Genomic DNA, 16977 nt, shown 5'->3' on the forward strand with positions numbered 1-16977 from the left:
TTGTGGGTTATCTGATGTGGTATCAAACTCTGCTGTATGTGGTGGTTCAATGGTACTATCAGTAGTATCTGTGGTACCAGTTGTTTTTGAGAGGTAACGCCTGCAATAGAAATAACTTCATTAGAAAAACTTGGACTCTTGCACCTTGTAGGTCTAGTAGTAAGCAGCCATCTAAACCTTTAAAACTTTATCAGCATGGTGACCTCTAAATTAGTCAATTTAGGAAAACTGTATTTCATCTTCATAGATAAGGTTTAACTAAAAATAATTTACCTTCTTGCGTGTGCCAACATATTATTTTTTCTTATATTTAACATATCCATTCTTTCTTGAGATGATTTTGAAAATCTTCCACCAGATGTATGTAATGAAGTACTACCATCATCTCTATAATTGAAAAAAAAAGATTTCACAGGTCTTAATATAAATCAGCCTCACTGGACTAACTATACTTCAATAAACTATTCTTAATCCAAGCTCTCATGTAGAATATACCTGCTTAAAAACTTGGACGCCAGATATTTTAAATAATTTGTGCGTAGCATGCTGTGGTATCTTCCAAGTGTTTAAATTCTGCACTTACCTCAAAGCTTTATGATTGAATGATTGAGGATCTCTTAATGCCGGTGACATGTTTTGGATAAAATATCCCCATCAGGACAACTGGTTAAGGGGATGAACCCTCGGCATATGAGCAAAGCAACACTACCAGCTTTACTTTGGAAATTGAATATTTCAAAGGTTTATATCTTAATACTTACAGTGATATTTCATTAGTAGCAGACACAGAACTGGGGAGATAACTCTCAGCCATCATATCATCATCATCATCCTCATCATCATCTATAAACTCATTCTCCATACTGTCTATTGTCAGAAAGTTTAAGAGATCTTCTGGTTGCTGTAAGTTGCTTGTTGAAGGAAAGTTAGAAGATTGAACTGTTGTTGTTGTAGTGGTTGTAGGCTGTAAGAAATGACATGAAATGAGATTTACATCCCAGTTTCTGGTTGTAATGACTGCAGTTGCAGTGTGCAATGAGGAAAATTTTACCAGGATAGCAAGTTACTGAACAAACATAATTCCCTTACATTTTGTGATATCACAAGACACAATAATGAATGAATTCTAAGTTAGATCTTTCTTTCGCCTTAATGGCCAGTAAAGGTCTCTTACACGTGTCTTTATAAGGCAGCACCACTCATAAAGGATGAATTATCAATGAAATGGGTAAATAATGAAACATCAAGATTAGATGAGATCAAGGAATCTTAGCTAAAACACCATTACCTCGGACATGACTGGAATGGAATCAAGACCTTGTGCTTCACTGGAATCTGTTCTCAAACTTAGAGATGTTGACTAAAATACGACAACATTGAATGAACATACATGCCGAGACTTTAACCGTCAGAGTTTCATATTGTTAATACAAAAAATAATTTTTAGAGCATGAAATATATTTTGAACAAATTCAAAGGGTAAAAACGTCTTCCAATGCAAATTCCACATATCATAATATTGGAACTAACTTTGTAGGTAAATCACCTCAATAGTGGCAAAAATTGGCACCTCCATAGTGTGCATTCATTTAATTGCAGAGTAACCTGATGTAGTACTTTAATTTTGAAAAGTGAGAGGGTTAGCTAGGATTGCGCTTTATTACTGTTATAAAGCTCACAGATAAGAATAAAGGTCCATAACTTACAGGTGGAGCTACAAGTCTGCCTTCTAATATATTATCTATAGTTAAATCTACTGATCTAGTAGTACGTAAATCATCTATAATAGTAGGTAGTGGCATAGTAGGGAACACATTCTGTACTTGTCTAGCCTGAATAAAATATAAACATCTTACTATTACTGTTCTAACTACTCCTTACACAATCAAGACATCCTCAAGACAACTGCATAGTGCTCACCAGTACAAAATTACTGGTTTGGTAAGATGTTTTAAGTGAATATACAAAAAATGACTGCAAGGCTTTTTTTACAAATATCTTTTGAAGTATATGATACATCATAGATCCTCAGAAATATGACTTAAAGTGTATTTTATGAGATGTTACTTGGTTTTGCCGGCTGCTACACAATTATGTAATTGGTAGAAAATGTCTTACTTTTCTGCACCATGTGGGCAAATGAAGACAGGCAACACTATGCAGTGTGGAATGAGGGAAAATTTGCCAGGAGAGTGGCATCAGCCTGCTCTTTTTTTGATTTCTGTTGTAGCACACAGGACCTCGGTTTATTGTCCCATCAGAAGAACAAGACGCTTTTTCCATGTCAGTCCCTCTTACCTGCATCACTGACAGGGGGAAACCTGGGTTGAAAAATTTGACTTTCAAGTATTATCTCGACCTATGCCAGGTATGTAACTGGTAGAAAGACCGCTATTGTTGAAAGGATTCAAGATTTTTTGACAATATTAACTATTTTGATCTTGTTTCTATGATACAACTTGGTATGTGAAGTAAACTATAATATGTAAGTAATTTAGAGGAATGAAAGTCTTACCATATTATCTAACTGTGAAGTTTGTATATGTGGTTGTTGTTGACCAGGTAGTAAACTGGTATGTGTTACTTCTACTGAGAAACTTGGTAACCAGCTAACATAGCGAGAACCTATAGTAATAATTAATACTTTTATACATTCAGACATTGAGAATCATAGTACTAGGATAGTCTGAATTCTGATATTTTTCTTCTCCATTATAATCTAACAAGGTATCAACTGCTGTAATGTTCTAGTGGTGCTACAAGCTTTTTATAGCAGCCAATCATGAATCATACCATTACCTGAAAAATACTGATAAGGGATATCGAATTGGTTGTAATTGCCAGTCATCTCAAATTAGGAACATTTTTTTTGCTTTATTCACATAGTTATGACGAAATAGGCAGCATTTGTCCAGTAAAAGAACTAATAATAGGGGGCATTAACTTACCATCAAAATGAAAGAAGTGGTTAACCAATGCTTGATTATTAGCTTGATTTTGTGCTTGATTTTCATTATTTGGGTTAGGGTTTGGTAATGGTATAGCACCATCTCTACCATGAGGTTGATCATCACCCAAAGACATTCGACATGTTGGACAGGCTGTATCTTGTTCTAATGATGATCTCAAACAAGCACTGAAACACATAAAAATAACCATTGATTCCATGGTTGCTAGCCAAACAGAAGTGTTCTCATACCTCCAATGTAGCATAAACAAAATCAATCAAAAAAGACTTTCATGAACGATTGATGATCTACAGACTGAGCACAAGATAATTTCACATTTAATGAAAAAAATTATGAAATATTCCAAAAAATTAGAGCTTACTTGTGAAAGAGGTGACCACATGGTAATTTTCGAGCAGCATCCATTTTTTCCCAACAAATAGCACAATTATCTGCATTCTTTTCTAATTCCTCAACTGTTGCCATAGGAAATCTGCAAAAATTACCAAAAAAAAACAAAGGGTGATCATGTTAAAAATAAGAATTTGTATACAGTCACACAGGGGGATGCATCAGTAGATTTTTTTTTACTGTTTAAAAACTAAAGATGCACATTACCTCCCTTTGGTAATCAAGCACATACATCAATGGCAGCAGAAAAAAAAAAAAAAATTATTTACGTTAGAAAATGTAAAGAACATAATTCAATATGCCAGTGATTATCTTTATATTTTTCACTTACTTGGCGTCCATATTTTTCACAACTCTCAGATAATTCTTATGTCTTTTAATTCTTCTCTGGAACTCATAGAACAAGTAACGTAACTGCATACAGATCACTAAACTAGCCATACTGAGGAAAATATTACCCCAGAGCTGCAAAAATAAATTAATTAGTGAATCAAGTTGATTGAACCAACTGAGTAGCTTAACAAGTTGTTTGGCAGCAAATCTTTCCTAGGTGGAAAAAAGGATGCAAATAATAACCAAGTGCAATAACCATTTACAATTGAAATAGGAAAATCAATGCTATCAGTGTCCCTTATAAACTAAATATCAGCTTTTAAGATAGTAATGTCATAAAATAGTTAAGCTTTTCTATATTTACATGGATCACATTGAGACATCTGACAAAACTTAAATAATGCAAATAGAAGCCATAAATGTTCCCTACACATAACAAAAGAAATCCTTCTAAATGGTGAGTGCTACTTACCAACATATGAAGATGGTGTGAGAAATCAACAGAGAGTGCTGCTAATTCAAATACCAGTTCAGTAAAATATACATAGGTAGATCTATTTTCCCATACACCTTCCATATTCATATCATACAGATGAATGAAATACCTGTAATTAATGCATGGAACCAATACAATTATAAACCAAAATGATCATGTACTCAAAGTCATTTATTAGGCTAGAAGCTTAAAGAGAAACTGTCTGTAAATGACCCAAAATTTTTTTCGTCAAGTTTCTGATCAATTCTTTACTAACAGGTCACTGAAATTTATCCAGAACAAATTAAGCCACATTGTCACCATTATTGTACAAAACTTTCACCAAAAATACCCATAGTTAATACAATTAAGACTTTTTTACCCCCACGAGATAGTTTTTTTAAAAACACAGATGCGCATATCATTATCAACAGGTGAAAATTACAATAGGTCAAAATAGTATTATATAAAACTTACCTTACAAGAACATATAAAGTCCTTATACTTAACAGTATACACTGAAATTTAAATCAATATATTACTTAAATCAGTATATCTAACACTGTTAAATTCAGAATTCTTAAATTTAGTTTTTTTTTAACCTAAAAAAGCTTGATATACTGGAAGTGCACACTATATATAGTGACAAAATTTTTTTGACATTTTTAATAGAGGTTCCCAAGTCAAGATTGACAGGCTGTTTTTTTTTTTTTTAATTAATTGGAAGGTCGCGAATGGAAAGCCCTAATCCTTTCAACGTCACAATATCAATGTTGTATATGTTCAAAGTATTCCTTTTTGGTATTTAATCATGCTTAGTGCAGACCAGCTTAAAATAACCAAGAATTTATTCCTCCATTAAAAATTGTTGACTATAATTTTAGATTTTAAAAATCTGTAGCTTGAGAATCCTTGTCTATCGCTTGCAATAACTTACCTCTGCTGCCATAAATGAGAATATAGTTAATCCAGCATTAAAACCAGTGTAAATACATACAGCCATCAGACCTCCACATGATATTAGAACAATAGATAATAATAATAATAACTTGATATGAGATGCTCTTGATGTAGTAGGAGAGAATGACAACTGTAAAGAACAAAACACAAAATATGACATTAAAAATTTTAAAATTGGACATTTTTTCATATACATTGCCTAGAGTTTTTGACAATAACACACTTCATAGTCAGCAATGTTTGAACTAAATACTTACATATTCAAATCTATCTTTAGACAACTGAGTCATGAGATGGAAAAAGCCAAGTGAAGAGAACCAAGCAACCCACAGTACTACTTCTTCCATAGTCTGTACATTCATAACACCAAATATAAATATAAACTTATAAAATACGAAATTCCAAAACTTGTCTTTTAAATGCTGAAAATATAAAAACATTTCACAAAAATAAGGACATCAAATATCACTTAAATTATTTTGCTGGTTTAAATTAGCTAAAAGGCCAAGGTTCACCATTGTTGGTGGTTGATTTTGGTCTTGAATATATGTAAATAGTCTTCAGAAGTACTAGAAATGTATGAAAGAAATCCCTTCAAATATACCTCAAACTAGAAAGTTTACTTTCTATTTCTATATGTCTTTTCTATATATATAGCAGAGTCTCACAAAAAGATGAGTTAACTTTCAAACATGAATAATTCTATACACACTTGGATTTAAAGGCTCAAATTTTGATGGTGAGCTGTGAACACTATTACTGAAAAGCTTAGCTAAAAAAATCCTTTAACATCTTATTTAAAAAAAAAAACCCACAAACCCAATATATCATTACCTGTTGTTCACTAACTCTCAATTCACCAAATATGATTTTCTGTATACCCTTGGCTAATAATATCAATATACAATAGGTTGTATTGACAAGAGTCTACAAAATGAAAATATAATCAAATTTACAATATTATTAGGTATAAGGATTCTCTGAATTGGATGTTTTGAACATTAAATCAACAATTGACTGATGAAGAAACCTTGACCATAACAAAAATTCAAAGATTAGTTTCTCCATTCCCTTCAATTTTGTCATCATTTGACCATAAACCAAATTTCAAAAAATGGCAATTTGAATACAGTTTTAACCTAATCAAACTTACCCAAACACACCAGACTTCGGTAGTTAACACAAAAATCATGTTCCACATATAGTCATCATAAGGCAAAGTAATATTGAGATTTTCTTCAGGGAACTTTAGCGTAGAATCTTCATCATCTAAAGGCACTCTAGTATTTTCATTATATTCTTTACTGCTCTGATCAGGTGGCTCTGTGGATTCTGTCAAATTCACATCTTCCTTCAGGAAAGCTGCCAAATCTTCCTGAGGTGTGGGAGTGTCTTTGCTTTCCATCTCACTCCATATCATCTTGAGGTCAGCATTGTTTGCCACTCCCAGAATTGCATCTTCATTGGTGACAGTTTGGTGAGCATAGAATAAACAGCATGCCAACAATATGACAGAAATAGAGGTATAGGTTTGAAGACTAGGTAACGGTACTCTTTCTAGTGATATAGCTGGCATAACTTGTTAATACTGGTAGAGCAACTGAAATGCACAAGAATAAACCTATTTAGTGTTGTTGGTATTAATGCCAGGTATGTGATATTGGGGTGATATGGTGTCATCACAGGAACTGTCTGCAATCATATAACCTATGATATCATTTCATTAAGTTAGTCGATCAAACCTTTATAAGTTATTATTGAGTGCATAGGATGACTATATCATTTCAAAACTTATATATTTCATTCCACACCAGGCTTCTGAATAAAACCCAAACACTTCCATTACTACAACAATACACTATACGCAGATTATTACTTGCCCTTGCGAACATTCAAGTCTATGGGCCTCAGACATTCTAAAGGAAATGAGTAGCAATTAAATTAAATTTTGAAATGATACATGCATGATTTGACAGAATGAAAAATCTCACTTTGTCACTTTAGGCCTAATACCCATGGCTTTAGTAATATCAGAGACTTTCTCACACAGTGTACAGTTATATGTTGGTTTCTTAAACGTTGTATAAAGATCAACATCTTAAACCTTTTCATTACCGGTACATCTTTAATTTCGCCTAGCCTCGAGTTGTTTTGATTCATTCATATTACATCCTATCCTAGAGAGTTGGCATAAAAAAAATGGCTGACATATTTGTCAGTAAAATCTCACTGCCTTCACTACCTGTAAAATATACACCCGTTTCTTACACTGGTAAAGGAAAGGTGACACAATTTGAAAAAAAAATGTCTCAAAGTTTTTGTCATATATTCTCTTACTTTGATATGATAAACATCAATATTTCATTTTCATGGCCGTCCTGTTTACTAAACCGGAAGTTTTGATTTTGAGGTGAAGGTCGATTTTGGAGCATGCGTAGAAAAGACTAAAACAGTGAATGTTATGAAAGGACAGTTCTACCTGTAGGCTCAGGGTATCTAATGCCCAGTGCTGCATAATAAATACTAATCATGAATCCTGCACTTAAGGCAAATGCCTACTTCAATGTCCTTATTGGTATGTAGTCTTCGGGTACATGGACTCATATGGGCTATTGAGTGTACCGGTACTGACTCTTACTGCACTGGCTAAGTTGTGTAGTGTCAGTCCCTCAGTGTTGGATGTTGCTTCCCCAAAGGCTCAAAAATAAAAGTATCACTGACTCCAGCTAGGTCCCTATATTTTGATTACCACGTAAAACTTCATATATTTTATTTTATTATATATGGCTATTCAGCATATAGTAGAGCACTTTGAAATAATAAAGTCAAAGATAAGTTCAATGGAAATGACTGGAAGTGAAAAGCATGTGTCAGCTTACAATCATGAAGGGAAGGAAGTGGACAGATGTAGCATTTTATGAATGGACAGACATATGCAGTCCTACAAGACTATTTTTATTCAAATTCATTAAATTATAATCCTGAAATTTTTTTTATCAATGTTGGCTACATCTCATACAATGTGTACATCCTAATAAAATCTTTTTTTTTTTTTGCACAGGAGGAGGTAGTGGATTTATTGGTAAAGAACTAGTCAAACATTTACGTATGAAACATAACATCAATTCAATACTGGTTTCTAGAAGTTCTGGAGAAAAGAGAATAACTTGGGTAAAATTTACTTTTAATGTGGTCATGGAAGATTAATACAATGATGTATATTAGACAAAAGCTCATCTCGTGCTGTTGACAGGTGTTTTGGATACAAACTCCTCATTATGACAGTTGACTTCCGTATAAAGCATAGGAAGACTCAAAACATGAATATGAAGCCCTAGAGCTGTAGGTAAAGGTTTATAACCATTGTTATACCTCTTATATTTTTTACCTTTTAGAATGATTTGGAAAGACGAGGTTTGCCTGAGAACTGTATTGCAGTTGTCAATCTCTCAGGTGAAAATATTCTCAATCCACTGAAAAGGTAATTTTGATGTGCTCCTTTTTGTTATAGCTTTGCTGTTAATCAGACAAAATATCGTTTTATTTTCAATTAGTTTACAATTTTAAAATTTATGATAAATATTGAGGCGTAAATTGAATTGTGACATAATTTTTGTAGATTTTCTGAAGATTTTAAAGAAGAAGTAAGAAGAAGTAGAATAGATACTACTAAGAAGTTAGCTGATGCCATTGTTAAGGCCGAGAAGAAACCACAAGTTTTTGTCACTATGTCTGGTGTTGGTATGTATTGCACGGAATAATATCTGTTTACTATGAACCATTAAAATTATTGAGATTCCTTCAGACATTTACATTTTGATTCTACTCAGCTCAAAATTCTAAGCGGGTGTGGTGATAGGGGTTGAAAAGCCGTCACTGGGCCATTGATAAGAAATTTTTACCTTGAGGATTCAAACTATGGCACCCACACCAAATTTACAAGAGGTGCATTATTTTTCCAATATCCAGAATTAATCATATTTATATTACCAGTAACCTAAATGTATTTTTTATATATATTTTAAAGCTTATTATCCACCAGATGAAAATAAAGTATATGATGAAGATAATAAATGTGAAGAATATGATTTTTTATCTAAATTAACCAAGGATTGGGAAGCTGCTAGTAATTTACCGGATTCTGTTAGTGTTAGACAAGTTACTGTCAGATCAGGTATGCTGCTGGATCATTCTGGATTTTGTTAATGTTTTGACATTGCACATACATCATCTGTTCTTTACATGATTTCAATTGGTTATATAGAACAAATGGTGGTTGGGGGTTCTAATCTCGGTCGATGTGAATGTACAATGACCTTGAATAGGTTCCAGTCAACCAATCTCATTCAAGATCAATGTCAAGAAGTTAGGGAAAAGAACCAGCTGGTAGAAAGGATTATTTGTGAACCTAAGTTGTTATCCTTGAAAAATATAGTTGTTTCTTTCTTTTCTTCATTAGCCCTGTCAGGAGGAACAGGGTAGGATGTTAAATTCCCAGTTAAGTTAATATATTTTACTTGCTATTGTAGGTGTTGTACTTGGAAGAAATGGTGGAATGATAGATAATATTCGCTTGCCATTTAAAATGGGTCTAGGAGGCGTGATAGGCAGTGGAAAACAATGGTTACCATGGATACACCTTAGTGATATCGCAGGCATCTTTGATCATGCCATACAAAATGACAATGTATCAGGGATTTTAAATGGAGTGGCCCCTGAGGCTACCACTTATGCTCAGTTTGTAAAAGCTTATGCTAAAGCTATGCACAAGCCTGCTTTTTTTCCTACTCCAGCGTTTGCCATGAATACAATTTTCGGACCGGAGAGGGCCAAAGTTATTTTGGAAGGACAGAATGTTATGCCAAAAAGAACATTAGAATCTGGTTTTAAATTTGAATATCCAACTATTGAGAAAGCAGTAGATGAGATAGTTAATATCTATATACCACGTGAAGCAGTTTTCAAAGAATGAAAGAATTCAAAATAAGTTCTTCCTGACAGTGAATTATGCAGTACAGATGAACCCTTCTTCAAATAGATATGGCATATGTTCTGAGCATAGAAAACAACAACCATTTTGAATATACATGTATGTGACTAAGAAATTCTTAGGCTAGAGAAAAGCTATTACTATTTAATGGTATTATGAATGGTTTTTGTGTATTTGTGGACATTTTGACAGAGGTGTCTAATAATACTGGATTTAAAAAAAAGTTGATATAAGTGAAAATAATTGTTTTGTTTACAAATGTGATGTTAAATATATTTGTTTTTCATTTATCAAAGTTGAGTTCTTTCCATTAATAATAAATACTGGAAATGTCACTTTAGGTGCATACTAGAGAAGATTGTCAAATTTTGATCCATTCACATTGGTGGTTTAAAGCCACTTTCAGCAGCAATAAAATCTATCCACTTGTTGGAACACTAATTGAACGGGGAACATAATCCGAATTAATATCAGTTTCATTTTAACTGAAATCAATATCGTCCAGTGAGAAAAAACAAAAATAATGAAGTAATTTAATAAACACTGTAAACAAATGCATATTAACAATGATTCAATATTCAATGATCAAGAAATACAGAGTATGATTTACAAAAACTACAGTTATTAGAATTTACTGGGCAGATTTCGCAATTTGATCTTTTAGAATAAGAATACTCTGTCTTTGCTCCGGAGGTAAAATTGCTATCTGCTGATCAGTCAATTGCAGAACCTGCATAATCAGTGCAGCCTTTTCTTGGTCTTGTGATGAAATTTGAGTCCCTGACCCAGAAGTAAGGTTTGCTAGACCAGCTAAGTTGGGCATGGCACCTCCTGACATTCCTCCAAGTCCAGGGATGCCTCCAGTATTTGGTTGCATGCCACCTGAATTGGGCATACTGGATGCCATAGACCTATTGGGCATGTTTCTATCACTCATCATTCTTGGATCTAATGATTCCATTTGATTTGGGAATTGGCCTCCGGCATCTGATCGTGAAGTTGGGGGTCCTCTCATATCTGGCATCATTCCAGGTCCTGGTGGTCCTCTACCCATTTGAGGCCCAGTGCCACCCATTGGATGGATTAACTCCGCCCATCAATGGTCTAGGACCACCCATTTGCGGACCAGGTCCTCCCAGCTGTGGTCCTGTTCCACTCATTTGAGGACCAGGGCCGCCCATCAATGGTCTTGGGCCACCCATCTGAGGCCCAGGTCCACCCATTTGAGGATTAACTCCACCAATCAAAGGTCTTGGTGCACCCACTTGTTGTTGTCCAGGGCCCATTCCCATATTTGGCTGAGGAGGATTATTCTGTTGTATTGGTGCAGTGCTCTGGTCATTTTCTCTGTAAAGCATAGTTAAGGCCACTTGTGGGTCCACAATCTTCATGACAATTTGGGCTTGTAGGAGAGCATAAGCCAGTTGTGGATTAGCAAGCAGCATGTTGCGAGCTTCATTTGGATTATTCTGAATACATAATTTCATCTGCTTCATCAGCTCGAACATCTGCTCTGGAGGCAAACTGGCAACAGCTTGTGAAATAGCTTCAGGTGCCTTTTCTGGTTCCACTGGATCACCATAGGGACTCTCCATCATTTGTCCAGCAATACCCATTTTCATATCATCTTTACTGTTTTCTCCAGCAGCCACACCTACTCTTAATGGTCTTCCATTAAAATCATGATTGTTAAGATTTCTCATGGCACTTTGAGCAGTTTCAGTATCCTGATATTCACAGAAACCATAACCTTTGGGTTTACCAGTCTCTCTATCATACACAAGCCTAAAACTAACTACTGGCCCAGCTTGTAAAAATATGTCTTTCAACTGTTCTTCTGTGGCTTCATATGGAATATTGCCTGCAAAAAAAGATAAGATATTACATTAATTTTAAGTTTATATATTCCAATTCTCCTACAAAAAATTCTTTGAACAAAATGTGATCATCAAATGAAACAGTTTATTAATGAAATAATTTCCTGTCAATCACTACTTCATTTGTTGATGCTAAATAATGATATTGTTATCATGAGATGAGTAGAAAAGTTGAATGTGTCATAAGTCAGTGAGATCTTATGTAAATCCTGTAATAATGCTCCAGGTAAACACAAATGTTGCTATTTCCAACACCTGGTTCCAATAAAGATATTCTAAATTGCTAGAAATTATTCGCCGGTTCATTGGCAAAACGAAGACACCAAAAAAAAATCTCGCTGATTTGAGGTTCTTACCTACAAACACGGATCGTGTTGCTCTTTCAGTGCCACCATCACCACCCATCTGACCACCTAAAAGGTCCATTTGCTGCAAAGCACTCGGTGGCATCGTGCTCGCCATTTGATTTCGTAAAAAAGACATTTTGTAGTTGTAAATTACGAACGTCCATCCGCAACAATCGCCGGAAGTGAAAATGAAGTTTAGTCCCTTAGTTGTACGGAAGTGACGTCAAGCCACCTGCCACGGAAGAACTGAACTACTTTTACCTGGAGAGATTTATCCGCCACATTAATTATTCTTAATTATTTGATTAGAGGCATTTTTCATGTACAACTCAGTATCAATATATTTCAGAAATCAAGAAAGAGTTATCTTGACAATTGTTACCAAATACTTTTTGGATTGATTCGAAATGAATAGAGAACTCTTTGACGACGCGAATTAACATTATTAGAAATGGTTGAGGCCATTTTGTGTGACAAATGTGTTGATTGATCAAAATATTGCATATTCTTGTCTTGCATTCTTATAATTCCTGCTTTTTACGACTGATATCATTCCCAGCAGAATGAAGGTTTGATTATTATTATTCACATACATTTTTATTCCATGAAATCGGTTTGAATAAATACAAAAGCACACCGGTTTGGTGGTCTGCTGGTTGGATGTTGATGTCATTGATAACTGCCCCCTCCCCTCCCTCTTTTTATTTTGTAATGATAAAGAACATTTCACATCTATTCTATTAAGAATATCTTCCATTGGCTTTGTAATTAAAGTCTAAAACAAATAATGCAATACTCCTTGTTTTATGCTATTTTGTGAGCTTATTTTAGTAGCCTTAATGTAGGCCATATTTTTGAAAAATATTTGACCAGTAGCAATGGCATACAAATGACACTTATTAGTGAATGGCCTATAATAATAGATCTAGATATAGAGAAGTGATTAATTTATAAATGAAGATATATGCCAAATTGATTGACAATGCAGCATACCACTCTTTAATCACTGAGGTTTCAAAATAGAGCAAGGTTCAATTTAAATTAAGCTTACTTCAACCTTATGACTTTAAGTAGCTTATGATGACCTGTGTTAAAAGAAATGTTATTAAACTGATTAGCAAAGTGTCTTCAACACTGTGTTATTATTATTTAGCAGTTCATACATAATTTGAACTAAATCTACATCATCATTTTCTCAACTTATGTTCATATGAAGATTTTGAAAGAAAACTCCCAACTGGGGTGTGGTTTCTAGTATACAGGAGCTTTTACCTCTATTGAAAAATATACATTGAAAAGTGGAAAAACTTTCCCCTTGTCAAAGAAATCCTTTAAATGAATTTGAAATCGACCCAATTAATTCAAGAGAAATTGAGTTTCTTTGATGTATTATGAAATATTTTGTGAATCTTCATTGCATGTTATGAAAATAGATATTAAAACTTGAGCAATTCATTTATACTTTAAGCTTAATCAACCCTTTATTCAATATTATAATTATGTGGCATCTTCTTATCTGCTAGCTAGTTGCACTCGCACTTGATAATGGAGGCCTTTCGTTTTTGAGATCTTGCTACCTATTAAAGCATATTTCCTAATATAAACTAAAACTGCAAGCCCTTTCGATATGGGATTATCAATACCCCAAACTTATTGGTTGTAACAACAATTTCTTTCCTTAAACAGATTAGTTTATGTGGAATGTATACTAAAAAGTTTGTGTTTTAAAGATACTGTTATAGTTATCTAATTTTAGTAGTCTTCAGCTTGGTTAGTACTAGTATTTAGTTTTTGTGTGATAACAATTAGCATGTATGCTTTGAAGTGTGTCTTGAGTCTTGATTTTGTCTGTTTTCTCAATTTTGTTTTCTTTGCTTTTTTACACCAACTTTTACAGCACAGCACGGCTCTGTCTATAAGTATATTATAATTTTTAAAAATATCATGTAGTTTTTAATCTGTCATTGTTGGCATATATTATCTTTTCTGTCAATGTATTTGTTATCATCATTAGGTCTCTGTATCCAATATGATTATGTAATTGACAAAGGTTCTGTCTTTTACAAACAATTATGACCCAGCATCAAGTCTTCCAAAAGATCTCTTTAATTTATACTTTTTTCTTGTTCAATTTTGTAAGAATAAAAAAACACACATGCATGTAATGAGCTCTGATATTGGCACTAAATAATATAAATTCTGGTACTTGGGTAATTTAAGTTGGCATCAAATCTGCAGGGACTCTTGTAAATGTTTTTAACAATCTTCCATTTTATTACATTGTAAGTCTCAGCTGTGAAATAATATAATATGTTAGTCTGAAGTGCTACGTAATTGCATGTGTGGAATTGGTTACTATTTTGTGGTGTTGCTAAATTCTATGTTGTAGGAATATCTTAAAGAATCTTTAATACCGTACTTTTTGATACTTTTAATTTGTAGCCGCTTCAGTTACGGTCTTAAGACAGGCTTCTTGAACATTTGTCAAAATAACCTTTTGACCTTACCTGATGATCCCTGCTTTAAACAATAAAATTTCTGCCCTCTCCAGCACTGGGATTTTGTAAGAGTGAAAGAATTTGATTGTTTAAAGCAGAGATCATCAGGTAAGGTCAAAAGGTTGGCGAATGTATATATGAGGCCCGTTGTTAGACCCTAATTGAAGTGGCTATATTAAAAATAAAAAGCTAATAAAAACAATGAAAGTTTGGTATAATTAAGTTTTTTACTTAGACTGTTGTTGAATGTGAATAGAAAATGTGAAGCATGAAAACAAAGCAAATTTGATAAATATTGTTAAATGAGTGATATAGCTTAACATTAACTTTGGTTTGGAAAATTGTTATTTGTTACAAAAAATTGTGTCACAAAAATGTGTTAAAAATTAAGTAAACAAACTGTTTTTTTTTTTATTTACAGAAAAGGGACATTTTCCAGTCCATCATGCCTACACCTAAAAGGTTAAGGGATTTGATTCGTGAAATAAGGTCAGCTCGTACTGCAGCTGATGAGAGATCAGTTGTTAATAAGGAATGTGCTGCTATTAGAGAATCGTTTCGAGAGGAAGACAATACATATAGATGTCGTAATGTAGCTAAATTACTCTATATCCATATGCTAGGATATCCAGCTCATTTTGGACAGGTGAGAACTTTTATTAATGTCTCCATATGTAGAGACTTCTGTATGGATTACAAATCTTTCTTTAATATGACATTTTGACAAGATTCCACTAATCGTTATAAAGTACTTACAGTGTAACAAATGTGGTAGAAATGAGGCAAGGCATAAATTCATACAATCATATTTAGAAAAAGTCAAACAAGTCAATTGTCTATTTTCATTTGCCTCCAAATACCGTACATAAGTTCATCTCATATTGCAGATAATAATTTTAAGTCTTTTAAAATCCTCATCAGAACAGCTAGTTTGAAATGAAGGGTTATAACTTATAAGAGTTATAGATCTATTATGGTATCTTTTGTACATTTACAGTTAGAATGTATGAAATTAATAGCATCACCAAGATTTACTGATAAAAGAATAGGATATTTAGGTTGTATGTTATTACTGGATGAAAGACAAGATGTTCATTTACTGGTGACTAATTCTTTAAAGAAGTAAGTATGAGTATGCAAGCTAGATTTTAGGTGGAACAAAGTTTTTAATATATTGACAATATATATAGCTTGAAATATTATAAATTTGAAAAAATGACCTTCAAAACTCTTTATTTAGGCTAAGGCCAAACGAGGGTCATTGAAAAAATTTTGAAGGTAAACAAAATTAAAGAATTAAATAAATGTGAAAATTGTTCCTGTTTATACAATTATATTTTCCAAGAGGTTATTTTGAGTCCAGATGGAGCAATTACCTATAAAGCTATCATGGTAGAAGATAATTTAATGTAAATATTTTCTCTTCAGTGACCTAAGTCATCAGACACAGTATATACAGAGTTTAGCTTTGTGTACATTGGGTGTAATATGTTCATCTGAAATGTGTAGAGATTTAGCTGGAGAAATAGAGAGAATGATCAAATCATCTAATGCTTATATTAAGAAAAAGGTTTGTGACATTTCAATCATTTGAATGATTAGGCAGGTAAAAAAAATTCAAAGCAGGATTTTTTTGTCCTTAGCATCTAAATTAAAAAATTTTTTTGTATAAATTCAATGTTTCATTACTATTTCAGGCTATATTATGTGCTTATCGTATTATACGAAAAGTACCAGATCTCATGGAAATGTTTATACCTTCAACACGTTCCTTGCTCAATGAAAAAAATCATGGTAAGTACACTCAGACCAGAGATGCTGATACGGCTCTTTTTGCCGGACATCCATTTTCAAACATGGAGAGAAAATTACAACATAGATATGAACAAACACTAAAATCTATTTAGAAATATTTAAGCATTATTTAATTAAGCAATAAACTGTTACCCTGTGGCGGTTATGGTCGTATATCAGGACAAAGGTTGGCTGGAAAATTGAATTGTTTACATTGGAGACCGTCTATTTGATACAATGACGTCAATGAATAACGACATCATTGGTTAAAATTACTACGCCTAATGTTTTGGTGATGAGGCAATGGCGTTTATGGTGATATAAAGACCACACGAATTTGTATT

The 16977-nt window shown here is 33.4% G+C and overlaps 3 protein-coding genes across 3 annotated transcripts; 2 read left to right on the plus strand and 1 right to left on the minus strand.

Annotated features, from left to right (window-relative positions):
* Positions 1-1709: 1709 nt before the first annotated feature.
* On the minus strand, positions 1710-6703 carry LOTGIDRAFT_92759 (hypothetical protein; the record flags this gene model as incomplete). Its single annotated transcript, XM_009063197.1, has 12 exons — positions 1710-1832; positions 2516-2625; positions 2949-3136; positions 3331-3441; positions 3691-3824; positions 4165-4297; positions 4645-4685; positions 5105-5257; positions 5385-5549; positions 5962-6054; positions 6281-6363; positions 6538-6703. Coding segments are annotated over 12 exons (1500 nt in total), but the record flags the coding sequence as incomplete, so codon positions are not given.
* Positions 6704-7573: 870 nt separating this feature from the next.
* Positions 7574-12512, plus strand: LOTGIDRAFT_219736 (hypothetical protein). The gene is made up of 7 exons (XM_009063198.1): positions 7574-7702; positions 8189-8298; positions 8523-8608; positions 8747-8868; positions 9155-9301; positions 9657-11978; positions 12351-12512. The coding sequence occupies exons 1-6, from the start codon at positions 7657-7659 to the stop codon at positions 10097-10099; spliced, it is 954 nt and encodes a 317-aa protein (XP_009061446.1). The 5' UTR covers positions 7574-7656; the 3' UTR covers positions 10100-11978; positions 12351-12512.
* A 380-nt stretch (positions 12513-12892) lies between these two features.
* Positions 12893-16608, plus strand: LOTGIDRAFT_193974 (hypothetical protein; the record flags this gene model as incomplete). Its single annotated transcript, XM_009063199.1, has 6 exons — positions 12893-12910; positions 14028-14111; positions 15261-15485; positions 15837-15961; positions 16268-16409; positions 16537-16608. Coding segments are annotated over exons 3-6 (540 nt in total), but the record flags the coding sequence as incomplete, so codon positions are not given.
* Positions 16609-16977: the final 369 nt, after the last annotated feature.

Source organism: Lottia gigantea (assembly GCF_000327385.1).
Source record: "Lottia gigantea unplaced genomic scaffold LOTGIsca_56, whole genome shotgun sequence".
Lineage (NCBI taxonomy): Eukaryota > Metazoa > Mollusca > Gastropoda > Lottiidae > Lottia > Lottia gigantea.